This window comes from Echinops telfairi, unplaced genomic scaffold (genome assembly GCF_000313985.2).
Source record: "Echinops telfairi isolate 266 unplaced genomic scaffold, ASM31398v2 ScPeMD7_6273;HRSCAF=7185, whole genome shotgun sequence".
NCBI lineage: Eukaryota > Metazoa > Chordata > Mammalia > Afrosoricida > Tenrecidae > Echinops > Echinops telfairi.
Genome location: NW_022110173.1, coordinates 2,183,624 through 2,197,087, shown reverse-complemented (window position 1 = coordinate 2,197,087; position 13,464 = coordinate 2,183,624). Strand labels below are relative to the sequence as shown.

At 39.7% G+C, this 13,464-nt stretch overlaps 1 protein-coding gene across 9 annotated transcripts in view; it reads right to left on the bottom strand.

The window, feature by feature from the left end:
* Positions 1–13,464, bottom strand: part of ERC1 (ELKS/RAB6-interacting/CAST family member 1) — a 482,416-nt gene that overhangs the window by 255,643 nt on the left and 213,309 nt on the right. For all 9 annotated transcript variants that reach the window (XM_045295888.1, XM_045295890.1, XM_004710293.2 and 6 more), the window contains one exon: positions 3,993–4,128. In XM_045295888.1, the coding sequence (XP_045151823.1) occupies positions 3,993–4,128 (136 nt within the window). The remainder of the gene's footprint in view (positions 1–3,992; positions 4,129–13,464) is intronic.

Genomic DNA, 13,464 nt, shown 5'->3' with positions numbered 1-13,464 from the left:
GTGTTGTTCTACTCTGGTGCAGGTGTTGTTCTACTCTGTTGTAAGTGTTGTTCTACTCTGGTGCAGGTGTTGTTCTACTCTGTTGTAGGTGTTGTTCTACTCTCTTGTAAGTGTTGTTCTACTCTGGTGTAGGTGTTGTTCTACTCTGGTGTAAGTGTTGTTCTACTCTGGTTTAGGTGTTGTTCTACTCTGGTTTAGGTGTTGTTCTACTCTCTTGTAAGTGTTGTTCTACTCTGGTGTAAGTGTTGTTCTACTCTGGTGTAAGTGTTGTTCTACTCTGGTTTAGGTGTTGTTCTACTCTCTTGTAAGTGTTGTTCTACTCTGGTGTAGGTGTTGTTCTACTCTCTTGTAAGTGTTGTTCTACTCTGTTGTAGGTGTTGTTCTACTCTGGTGTAAGTGTTGTTCTACTCTGTAGTAAGTGTTGTCCTACTATGGTGTAAGTGTTGTTCTACTCTGTTGTAGGTGTTGTTCTACTCTGTTGTAGGTGTTGGAGTTGAAATCAGAATCGACTCTACTAGTTGGCAGTGAGTTTTGTGCTTTACCAAGTACGATGGCCTTTTCCAGGGACTGGTTTCTCCTGACACATGTCTTCCCATCCTTGCTTCTAACAAACATTTGGCATGAACTTCTTTCAAGATAGACCTGTTTGGTTTTTTTGGCAGTCCATGGTACTTTCAATATTCCTTGTCAGCACTAAGGTCGCTATGAGTTGAAACTGACTCAATGGCAGTGTCTTAGTGGGAAAGGGTTAGAGAGATGAAACATCATCTTTCAAAAAATATAGACCTATATGAAGGAAATGCAGAGAAGCAATAGGGTCACATTTTCATATTTATGTTTAATAAAAGGTCCTGTGATTTTGTAGTTAATATTTTTGCATACATTCATAAACTTGAAGACTGGACATAAATGAAAAATGGGCTTGAAATCACAAAGCAAGATCATTAGAGAGCTTCAAAAAAAGGAAGGAAAAGTTTACTGAGTAAAATTAACTATCAGTATTAACAAGAAATTAACTGAAAAGGAAAACATATATATGACATGCATCATTACTCAACTTAAATACAGATCTATCAATTCAACAAAGATACTATATGCAGATTCTCTTTATATAGATAAGAAATGTAACTAAAATTTGCCAGGGAATTTCAGAAAATAAATTATCTGGAAAACTGTATAACTTCATTAAAGAAATGAAACAACTTGAAGATATCATAATTTGCATGAAATGAGCAAAAAAAATAAACAGACTCAGTCACTATGGGCAAAAATGGGATGTTAATACACTGCCAGATGCATGATAACTGAGCTCAGCCTCTCTGTACAGAAATTTGGAGACAGTAATAACATTCCATATACTTTGACTCAATAATTTTATCCTGAGGAATTCCCAAAATAAATAAGCCAATTTGGAAAATTAATAATTTATACAGTAAACATTGAAAATAAATAGCCTCAGCAAAAGAAGAACACCTATTAAGCTTTGAAACTTTGCATTAAATATAAACCACTGTGAAAATATATACTTTATGGAAATAGTTAATGATACAGGGGGCCTTTAAAAGCTCGTGGAAAAATTTCATTATTTTTTAATTCCATTTTCCTATAAACTTTTTAATGCTCCCTCATATGTTGTTCTTATGAAGTAAAAAACCAAGTGTATATAAATGTATACAAACTATTACAAATGATTAAAATGAAATCTTAGAAAATCTGTGGAAGAATGTAATGGATGATATGGATTAATTTTTTAATGTTAAGGTAACTATAATTTTACAGGTAATCTGGGTTAAAAAGCTAAAGAAATCACTACAAGAAGAGCTAAAGTATACAATATTACTTGGAAAATACAAAAATTATTTCTCAAGGGAGGTAAAAAAAAAAAGAAATTCTTTTAGTTGGCATCCATACTTAGAGACTACAACCTGGGTGCTAAAAATGTTCCTGGCTGTTAAAAAATGTTTAAACTAAGTAACAAAAGCTTATTAATTAAGACAAATAAACTGAGATCAGATATTAACTAACCCAATTTGCAGTACAGTGCTCTTTTTACTATATTTTACAAAATTACATCTTATGTGTAACATGCACATGGCTATTGCTTAGTGAGATACCTTAGAAAAACCAATTCACTAGTCAACATTTGTTATCTACATTTGTTAGCTCTATACCTAAAATATAAGTTAATAATAAAGCCTGTCATATGTCTCAATATGAAAATCTTTTTAATAAGATTTGTTATCTTAACACCTGTTTACAAAGATAGACTAGTCTCAGAAACATTAAATGGGGGAGAGGAGACAAATGGTGCAGTTAAGAGCTTACATAAAGACAGGCTTACATTGGCACAAAAAAAGTCTGTCCTAAAATTAAAAAATAATGTGACCCGAGGGCAAAAAGAGAAGTTGAAATTCTACAGAATCTACTATTAAACAATTTCATAAAATATGAAGATGGTGATTCAAACTTGGGAGTAATGGAATAATTTCCTATTAATCTTCAAGTGAAATTATTAGTTATACAGAAAAATAAATCATACACCACACAAAATACCGTAAAAATAATTTAAAGTAAATTCTAGATCGGTTTAGAAGAGTAAAACGACAGCAATGAAAGCACAAAACAACTTGAAAATACTTATAAGCAAATAATTAGATACTCTCAAAATGGCAATAAGCTAAGCAAAAAGTCAGGCAGGAAAAGTCACTGTGGAAAATAAACCCAACACTAAACAAAAGGAAATCCAAACCATGAAAAACTAGCCAATCTCAATGCAATTAGAAAAAACATTGGAGTAAAACAAACTATTTCAGCATGAGGATAATGCCCTTCTCACAACACCTTTCCCAAAGAAAATTTTAAAGCAGCAACAGAAGAAACTGCCAATACCAGGTGCTGGCAAAGCCGAGAAGTAAACTGGTACTCTACCTTTTTCACAAGGTCAGTGCATTTGAGGACCTTTATGTGGTTTCTATAAGGAACATTCATTTTATAGTTAGAAAAGGTTATATAAAAGAGGAATAAAAATATAAATATAAAAGTCAGGTCTTCATGAAACTGTTTTAAAGCCTAAAAAAAGGCTTCAAGATAATAAATTCTCAAAACCTTTATGGTAAATATTTTGATTTCATGATTATGTAATTATGGCATTTATCGTATCTAATTAGAAGTTATAAAGAGGAAAATAATCTAACAGTAGTTTAACAATATTTTCAGGACTTTCCGATAATTCCAACAAGTTTATGGTGCTTGCATATAAAAATCTAAACCTTTGTTCTGAAATATTATGGTCAAGACAATGAAAAAAGGAAATAGATCTAGTTAAAAACCATGGTTTAGCCACTGAGAAAGTCATGCCTTGGGGTTAACCAAGAAATCCAATTTCTTTTCTTTCAGTCTGTTCCCTCATGGCAAAATATGGAGACGCTCACCTCATATGCAAAATCCAGCAGAACACATTATTCCAGAGAAGGGAAGAAACAGTGAATGACCAGAGCCCGGTTTCAAATATGGTACCTACTACTACTACCTACTACTGTTATTGAGTATCACTCTTGATATGTAACATATAATCATGCATTATTCTAAATTAAAATTTTAAAATAAGGAAGCAGAAATACAGGGAAGAGGACAGAAAAATGTAAAACGGAAGCAAGACAAATATTAGTAAAACACTTTAATGAATAGAATTGGCAAACAATCATACTGACTCTCCTTAAGGTCAATGGAACCCACTTGGTATTCAACTTACCATTCAAGTGTGATCAACTCAAATCAAGATAAACTTTCTCCTGCACTGCGGTGCCGTCAGCTGCGAAATAAACCTTGCCATTTCTATTCAAGTCATTCTTTAATTGCTAAACAGTTGGCGCAGAAGGAAGGCAGCAAGCAAGGTTAGATAGGCAAAGAAGAGGAAGAGGCAGAGAAAACCAACATGCAATGTGGTTCAAATCTCTTCTCAGGACCCTTCCAGAGTCTCCTGGGGTTCTAACCTGCAGTTGCTGGGAGCTGTCATTGAGATTGTCCTCCCTCCGCCGAGCCTCCTCGAGCATCTGTGCACTCTTCTTTTTCTCCACCTGCTCCTTGTGCTTCAGGTTTGCTACCTTCTTATTCTGGTCTTTCACTTGCCTATTGACAAAGAAGGGGAAAATACAGCTTTTCACATCCAAGCATAGGAAAGACACATTTATTATAGACTGGCACCACGGGCACACTAAGGAACCCCTGAAAGCTAACAAAACATTCCTGCTGCAAAAACACCTTCAGCACTTCCAGAGTCCTTCCCATTAATAGCAGGAACTTGTTTATAAAGAAATAAAGAAGATGTATTTGTTCCTACATATACAACTACAAACATATTTGTATTTCAACATGTATTTTGATGATAGTGCATTGCAATTTCTTAATATGTTATAAAAACAGTGTTTACTTTGACCCCTTACCTCTTGCATATTATTTATGTCTATATTTGTCTATAACTTGTATATTAAACACATCTTCACATTCAGCTCACTAAAAAAGGTATGACATTTCACAATTCTACCCATATACCTAAATTCTGCTTCAAAATAAGAATGTCATCATTCTACTTGTCAATAAAGTACCTTACAGAAACTGTCTGTGGCTAGGATCCCATTGCGGAGGGTGTTCTGCTAGTGGGTCGCGGTGGGGCTAAATCCTGACCATAAAGGATGTGAATCAAGCCACATCCTTTGTTTCCTTAGAGGTTTCTTTAAACTACTTCACAAGAGGGTATTCCTGGGGGGTAGGGTCTGCAAAAAGACAACTGTACCTCCATCAAAGTCATGCCCTGGCCTTTTAAGAGCAATCTGAGACTCATCCAAGAACTCTGTCTGAAGCGGCAGGGCCATGAAGACCAGAGGCGCCCGAGACTGTGACACGGAGACTTGGAGGAGCACTGCAGCGACTACGGGCACCGTACCTTCTCATCTGGCCCCAGACTACGGGACTGTGAGACAGAGCGACAGGCAAGCTGACTTCTTGGCCTATAAGGCCAAGAGGCTATAGACCTGAGAGATCTGACTGCTAGCTAAGGAGAGATGTTGCTATGGACGACCCTGATCGCTTGCTGATGATCCTGACTAGTGGTGAACTATGAAATTTCTCTCATAAACCCCTGATTATGAGTATGGTCTCAGATTCATCGAACCCAGCACAGAAATCCAGTGCCATGGGAGGAATGGTTGGTGTCAGAATAGGTAGAGGAGGAGGGAGTGTGGAGGCAGGTTTGACTCTTGCTCTGCGGCAATGGGGAAGCCAGAGGAGTCAGTTATGTCCATCTCCATTGCCGTTTAGTGCACTGAGCACAGTCACGTCAAATAAGGGTTTTATTTTTATGAAAGTGTATTCCTAGTAATCTAATATTAATAATAGGCCAAGGGGGAAAGGGTAAAAAAAACACATCAGTATAAAATATAAACTCATTAACAAATCATTAAATAAGTATTTCTAGAAAGGCTTTCAATATCTACAAAAATATTATAAATAATAAACTTTATTAATCGACAAGATAATGAAATTATAACTTGTCCCATGTGTGTTCTTACGGACAAGTATTGAGCTCTTTCAGGCAAAGAGTTCATTTTATAATCTCCATAGATCTGAGGCAAGGCTTCTCAGTACAGTGCTCCAGTATTACAGGTCTTGACGAATGCTTTTAAGTATTAAGAAATGTTGACTCTCAGAATGTTTCTATTGCCATTAATCCCACAAATATTTACATAAAAGTTGCAATGTGCTAGGTACTAGCTTTGGGAATATGGCAGTGAACAAACAGACAAACCCCTCGGCCTCATTTAGTGCACAGCCTATTGGGAAGACCAAGAATGTAAGCAAACCACACAGTAATTCAGATGGCATTAAGTTCAATGAAAATGAAGAGTAAAAGAAGAAAGGAGATAAGGTTTGAGGCACTGGGTGGTAGGGCTGCAATTTTAAATAAAATGCTCAAGATAAGCCATACTAAGAAAGTAGCATTTCAAACAGATGCAAAGGTAGTACAGGAGTAAGCACAACCTTGCACATACTGAAGACAGAGTAAATGCCAAACGCGAGATCCCGAGGCAAGCATGTGGAGTGTATCTTAGGACCCGGCAAGAAGCTCGCGTGACTGGCATGGACTGAGCAGTAAGTGTTCTGGCAAGGGCCAGAGAGGCAATGAAGAGTAAGACGTAGTAGCAAGGGTCAGCAAACTTTCTTTTTCTCCATGTAATGGGCCAGATAATATATATTTTATGTTGTTTAGTCGTATGTAATTCCTCACATATTATTCTCCCTGCCCCACTACTCCCCACTACTCTAAAACTATAAAAACCATTCTTGGTTTCCAGGTCATACAAAGACAAGTAGGCTGTCATTTGTCAATCCCTGCTGTAGGAAAACCTTTTGCTTTAGGAAGCCAGCCCTTGGTATTGCAAAGCACAAGGAGATAGCTCGTGAAAAACTAATACGACTCAGGGTAACCTAATAAAATTCCAGCTGCTAGTAATGATGGTGAAGCCATATACTTGTACACAGTAGAATCTCAAAGCAGTATGCATTCTCAACCAAATTATTAAATGTTCAGAATTTATCCATCCAGCTGCTATTTACTAAGTGCCATGCATGCAGTTCTAAGGAAGAGACTAGAATACAACAAGACCACCAAGGTCCCGGCCCTCGCAGACATTATTGGAAGAGGGAGGCAGACAAGGTAACATTGACAAACAAGTGTCTCAGACAGTGATGAAACCAACACCAAACACATGGCTATCAAGCTAATTCCAACTCCCAGCAACCCTACAGGACAGGGTGGAAGAACTCCAAAGCAGACTGCCATGTCTTTCTCCTGTAGAGCAGCTAAGCACTCAACCAATGAGCCCTAGGGGCTCTTTCAGAGAGTGAATGGTGTGCTGAAAACAATACCAAAGCAGGCAATGGAAATGAGGTGCTGGATGTGACAATGGCCAGGAAAGAAATAGCTGAGGAACCGCTGTGGAGGGTGTAAACAAGTGAGCCAGGTAAAAACCTGGGAGACAGCTATCAAAAGATATAGCATCTGGGGTCTTAAAGGCTTGAAGATAAAAAAGCGGCCATCTCGCTGAGAAGCAACAAAGCCCACATGGAAGAAGCACACCAGCCTGTGTGATCACGAGGTGCCGAACAGATCACTGAAGACAAATGTGGTGAAGAAAGCTGATGGTGCCTGGCTATCAAAAGATATAGCGTCTGGAGTCTTAAAGGCTTGAAGGTAAACAAGTGGCCATCTAGCTTAAAAGTAATAAAGCCCACATGGAAGAAGCACACCAGCCTGTGTTCATGAGGTGTCAAAAGAATCAGGTATCAGGCATCAAAAAACAAAAAAATCATATCATGGTGAATGAGGGGGAGTGCGGAGGGGGGACCCAAAACCCATCTGTAGGCAACTGTACATCCCCTATGGAAGGGTCGTGGGGAGGAGAAAAGCCAGTCAGGGTACAGTATAGCAATGATTAAACATATAACTTTCCTCTAGTTCCTAAATGCTTCCTCCCCCCACCCCCACCATCATGATCCCAGTTCTACCTTACAAATCTGGCTAGACCAGAGGATGCACACTGGTATAGATAGGAACTGGAAACACGGGGAACCCAGGACAGATGATCCCCTCAGGACCAGTGGTGAGAGTGGCAATACAGGTAGGGTGGATGAAGAGTGGGGTGGAAAGAGAGAACTGATTACAGGGATCTACATATAACCTCCTCCCTGGGGGATGGACAACCGAAAAGTGGGTGAAGGGAGACGTTGGACAGTGTACAATATGACAAAATGATAATTTAGAAATTATGAAGGGTTCATGAGGAGGGGCAGGGAGGGAGGGGGGGAAATGAGGAGCTGATGCCAGGGGCTTAAGTGGAGAGCAAATGTTTTGAGAACGATGAAGGCAACGAATGTACAAATGTGCTTTACACAATGGATGATGTATGGATTGTGTTAAGAGTTGTATGAACCCCTAATAAAATGATTAAAAACAAAAACCAAATCCTGGGAGAAGAGGAAAGGGAAGCACAGCACAAGAGACTTGCGCATGGAAACAGCTTGGCTAAAGTGGGAGGAGTGAGGGGAAGGGAAAGTGGAGGAGGTGGGTGACAGAGGGGACAAAAAGTCCAATGATGCCATGTCTTGGAAGCTTGGGTAGAGAGTTAGGGTTCTATTCCAAATATGTGAAGAGAGTACAGCAGGCCTTCTAATCAAGGAGTGACATCATCTCCTTGAAGTTTTAAGTTCCGTCCAGCTGCTCAGAGATGAGACTAGCAGCACGTGAGGTCAGTACGTGTGTACTAGCCCTGTAGTACACAGCAGGGGGGGGGGCAGGGAGTGCAAAAGGACTGAGAATGAATGACAATTAAGAGAAGAGGAAAAAGAAAAGACAAATGTGTTAGCTACGCCAAAAATATATACATTAGTCCAAGTATAGAGTAATGTATCGAATACCGCTGAAACATACAGAAGGCAAGACCAGGACAGAAAGATGATTTGTGGATCTGGCAATGTAGCTACTGATACCTGACAAGAGCAGTTTCAAGGGAGTGACAAAATAGAAGCCCCATTAGACAAATCGAAGAAAGGTGGGAAAACACAGGTAGCCAACGCAGCCAATTCTTGTAAGAAGTTTTGCTGAGAAGGGGAAAGAGAAATAGGATGGGAGCTAGAAGAGGTGCCATTTAGACATGGTGTTTCACCCAAGCACTGCACTGAATCGATTCCGACTCAGTGACCCGATGGGGCGGAGAACTGCCTCTGTGGGTTTCTGAGATGGAAACTCTCTATGGGAGTAGAAAGCCCCTCCTCCTCCTGAGAAGGTGCTGGTGATTTCGAATTGCCGACCTTGCTGTACGCAGCCCCACGTGTGATCACTATGCCACCAGAGCCTCTGTGGGCATCAGGAGAGAGAAAAACTTTGACATGAGGGCGTAGAATCCTAAAGTTGAGTAATTTGGAAAAAAGGACAGGTGACAGTTGAAATTTTATTGCAACAGTGTAACACTACTGTAAAAAAGTAGATGCAGATGGAGGAAGTTGTAGATTTAATGGCAGAAAGAGGTGTTGGGTAACATCTGATTACTTGAACTTTCTCTATGTAATATGACATGATATCAGCAGCGTTGGGTGGGAAGAGAGGGACTGGACCCGAGAAGACAGGCTAGAGAATGGGCTGGGAATGGGAACTCAAATGTCACGGGTGTTTGGATTAGGACTGTCTGTATAACTCGAACATACGGAGATTAATGGCCATACATGTGATATTTTCCCCTAGCATTCTGCAGCTTTTCAGTTCAAGGGCAGTATAGGTAAGTGTATTTTTTTTTTGCTTTATTTTTAAACCAGGTGTGGGGTTTTTCCAGGGTACATATGACAGAAGAGTGAAAGAAGATCAGAGTATTTGAAAGAAAATGGTTATAGCTATGATTGAACTATTGACTTGCATAAAATGTGGATTATGTACCAATAAACTGTTAAAAATGAATAAAAACATCAGTTTGAGAAAGAATGAGAGCTGACAGTATTGGGACCATGAAACTGAGCTCGGTAAGGAAGGAAGTGGAAATACAAGAGGTAAAACCAAAAAGGGGAGGGGCGTACAGGTTGTTTATGAAGCTTCCAATGAGGTCAAAGTCTTACTGGCGGGAACAACTTGAGTACATGGGCCCGAAGTAGAGGAGGGGTGGTCGGAGCTGTGAAGCATTTTCCAGAGCTATCAAATGACAGTGGCGAACTTCTGACAGGTGACAACCTCTTCCAGATACCAAGTGCACAGGAAAAAGGCGATTTGACTCTAGCCACAACAGCTGTATAATTCCCCAAATGACAGAACTGGTCTCGCCCACAATGGCAGCAGACCAGAAGAAAAGAAGTCGATGAATGGACATTAAAAAGGTTGTGAGAAAATAGAATTGAGGATTAATGGAACTTTTCCATGAATTTTTGGAAGCCCCTATTGTATTCTCAAATGGCCCAATATAATTTTAGAGTTGCTTTTCTGGAAAAAGAAGTCTTTGCTTCCTTCCCCAAAGATGAAAATCTAATACTCCTCATATTCAAAAATAAGTTTATAAAATCTGATTGGAAGAACTAACAAAAACCTAGATCAAAAGGACATGATACAATGCTAGATCCATATTCTAAAGCTGTGGTACAGAAATAGAGTCCAAGAAAAATCCAAAAAATGGAAATATATATAGTGCCTTTCTGTTTTCCCTTAAAAAAATAAAAGCCACTACTCAAAAGAAAAGCAAGGTTTTCTGCACACAGGGGCAGTTCTACTCTATATACTTAAAATATTTTGCTTTAATTTCAAGTCCAACATTATGCGGTATAAAATAGTGCTCACTATATACCAAGCTCTAGTGGTGTAGGTAGTGGGTGAAGTGTTTGGCTGCTAACAATAAGGTCAGCTGTTTGAACCCACCAAGTGCTCTATGGGAACAAGATAAAGCTCTCTACCTCTGTCAAGACTGACAGCCTGAGAAAGGCAAAGGGGCAGTTCTACTTTGTCCTTTGAGGTCACCTGAATTGGAAATGACTTAATGGCAGTAGTTGGGTTTATATACCAAGCACCTTAATGCTTTATCATCTCATTGTTTTATCTCCTTACTCAAAACATTTTAATGAGATTTTATTAACTACATTTAATAAACACGATCAAACCTTCATGAAAATCTGGTCATTTTAGCCTCAAAGTGCACGACTGGTACTCCAATCTAATTGTCTGGCTACAGATGCCACACCCTTTGCCTTTCTGCTATACAAATGCTGAGGGAAAACAGCTTCCTTGGCGAGTTCTCTGACACTAAATACTGCATGAGGATGGCTTACGTGAGACGGAGAAATAAATCAGAAGGCTGGAGAAACAGCGCTCTACAGAGTGGTGACCTTTACCAGCACTTTACTGACATGGTTAACTGCCGAGTTTCCTTTGCTCGCAAGAAAGTTCATTCTTCAATCCCACCCCAGCCCCACTCCCACACACCCTCTGTTTCTGAAAGGGCAGCACATCAAATGATTCAGAAAGCATTCTGAAAAAGCTTTCAGTTGACTTGTTCTAAAAGCAGGCTTCAACTCTAAGGTTACCGGCATTTCAATATGCTTACAGGGGTGCTATGAGTCTGAGATGACTTGGCAGTGAGGCGGCGGTAAGTGGCTGCCCTATTGAAAGCTCAGACTTTCTCTCCACTTGGAAGGATGAGTGTGACAGCCTTCAGCTCGTCACTGACCCTATCCCATCATTTCGAGTGGACAGAGAATGTGAGAGTGCACTGTAAGTTACTGCAAAACCAAACTCACTGCCATCGAGTCACTTTTGACTCTGCCCTACAGGACAGGGAAGACCTGCCCCCTGTGAGTTTTTCTGAGACTATAAGTCTCTACAGTAGATAATCTCCTCTTTCTCCCATAAGCTATTATTAGCCATTACATAATTGCAAGGCACTATCATTATTTTTTACTTCTTGTGGGTAACCTTCAAAAAAAGTTAAAGGAAGAAATCATTGAGCCAGGAAGAAGTTGTGGTTAGACGCCAACGGCCTGGCGTTAATTCATGATGATCCCATGCACAATAAATGAAAAGTGCCCAACTATTGCCATGTCATGCTAACTTGGGAACCGGGGTCATAAAGTTTTCATTGGTTAATTTTCTGAAGTGGATGGTCAGATCTTTTCCCTAGTCCTTTTAGTCTGGAAGCTCCTCTGAACCTGTTCAGCAGCACCACAATAAAAATCAACCCTAACAGACAGGTGCTGTCAGCACGTAGGGGCTGTTAGCCAAAAATCAGATTTAGGTTTCTTACATGGAAAAGAAAACTTTTATCACTAATGAATTTTACATCTAGGGAAAATTCCATAATGATCTCAAGGTCCAATGGTTGCCAGAAAAACAGACCAAATTCTGGGCTACTGGTAAAGAAGACTAACTTGACCAGAGAGTAGTACTAACAGTCTCTCATCCACCAACTCAAAAATATGCTTAAGGCTTTGCTCAGGAGGAAGCAGGCTCTGAAATGTAAGAAAATCCACATTTTTCTGTGCACTGGCGGCCTGCAGGCTCTTTCATTATAGACAAGTACTTAATGAACTACCACTCTTACAGATCAGGGCGGTGCAAACAATCAGTGAGCTGGGCTGCTAGCCCAAGCTGAAGATTCAAGTCCACCCTAAGGCACCCCAAAGGAAAGGCCTGGCATTGACTTCTAAGAAATCTGCCTTAGAAAACCCTATGGAGCACCATTCTATTCGGATACACACGGAATCACTGTGCATCAAAGCAGACTCTACGGCAACAGGGTTTGTTTTATTACTATGTGTCAAACACTGGAGATTAAACTCATGAATAAAACACTTGCCACTCTCAAGTACCACCCAGGCAAGTAAATGCTTAAGTGCGATGAAAGTGGACAAAAAGGATCCCTAACCTAGTCTGGTGGTAGGGTGGTTGGTGCTGATCAAAAAAGCCTTTCTGGAAAATACCAGCTAATCTTTGCCCGGGCACTACGCAGAAGGAGCCTGTGAACAAAGGCCTGGAGAAAAGGACAGTGCGTCCGTCAAGCTGCAGGGAGACGTTGTAGTTCAGCCTGACGACATACAGAATGCTTACAGAAGGAGCCCAGCAGGGAGGAAGGTGAGACAGAACAAATGGCAGCATGGGCTGAGCATGAATTGATAGTTTATCCTAAACTCTTAAGACTTCAGGTGGGAAGGTGATATAATCAGGTTTCCAAAACTTAGGAAAACAGCCAAAATCCTAAGTAGAGTGTGTGGGCGAAGGAATGGGGAGGAGATAACGAGACAGCTATTTCAGTAAAACAGGAAAGAAAATGATATGGAGTAATTTAATTCTGCACCCTAGTTTCACTGATAAACAAATCATGGAAAGTAAGCAAGCTGACATGGTCTATATTTAATTAATCTCTTTTAAAATTAGATAAAAGAGTCTGTGGCAAGTTTTCATTTCATAACACATTCGATAAGTGTTTTAACTAATTATACAAGGGAGCTTCAAAAAATTCATGGAAAAATGGAATGAAAAGACAAAGAAAGGTATTTTTCATAAAGTTGTTGAAGCTACACTATGATTAATACATCCCAAACTCATTATTTTTTGCTTCTAGTTCTACTGGAAAGCTATCTGCTAAGAACTTTCTTTTAACATCTCAATTTCAAAATCATACTTGAAGGTAATCAATTTTCACCACCACCACTTTCAAAGTACCATATATAATCGAGTATAAGCCGATCCGAGTATCAGCCGAGGCACCTAATTTTACCACAAAAACAGCATTTAAAATGTGCTGAAAGGGGAGCTGGCCCAAGTCCCAAATACTAAGCGGATGCCTGCCCCTCCCCCAAGAAGAATTTATTTCAAAGGACAGCACTGAATCCCCAGCCCCAAGAGAGGGATATATCTGATCAGAGCACACAGGAGCAGATGAC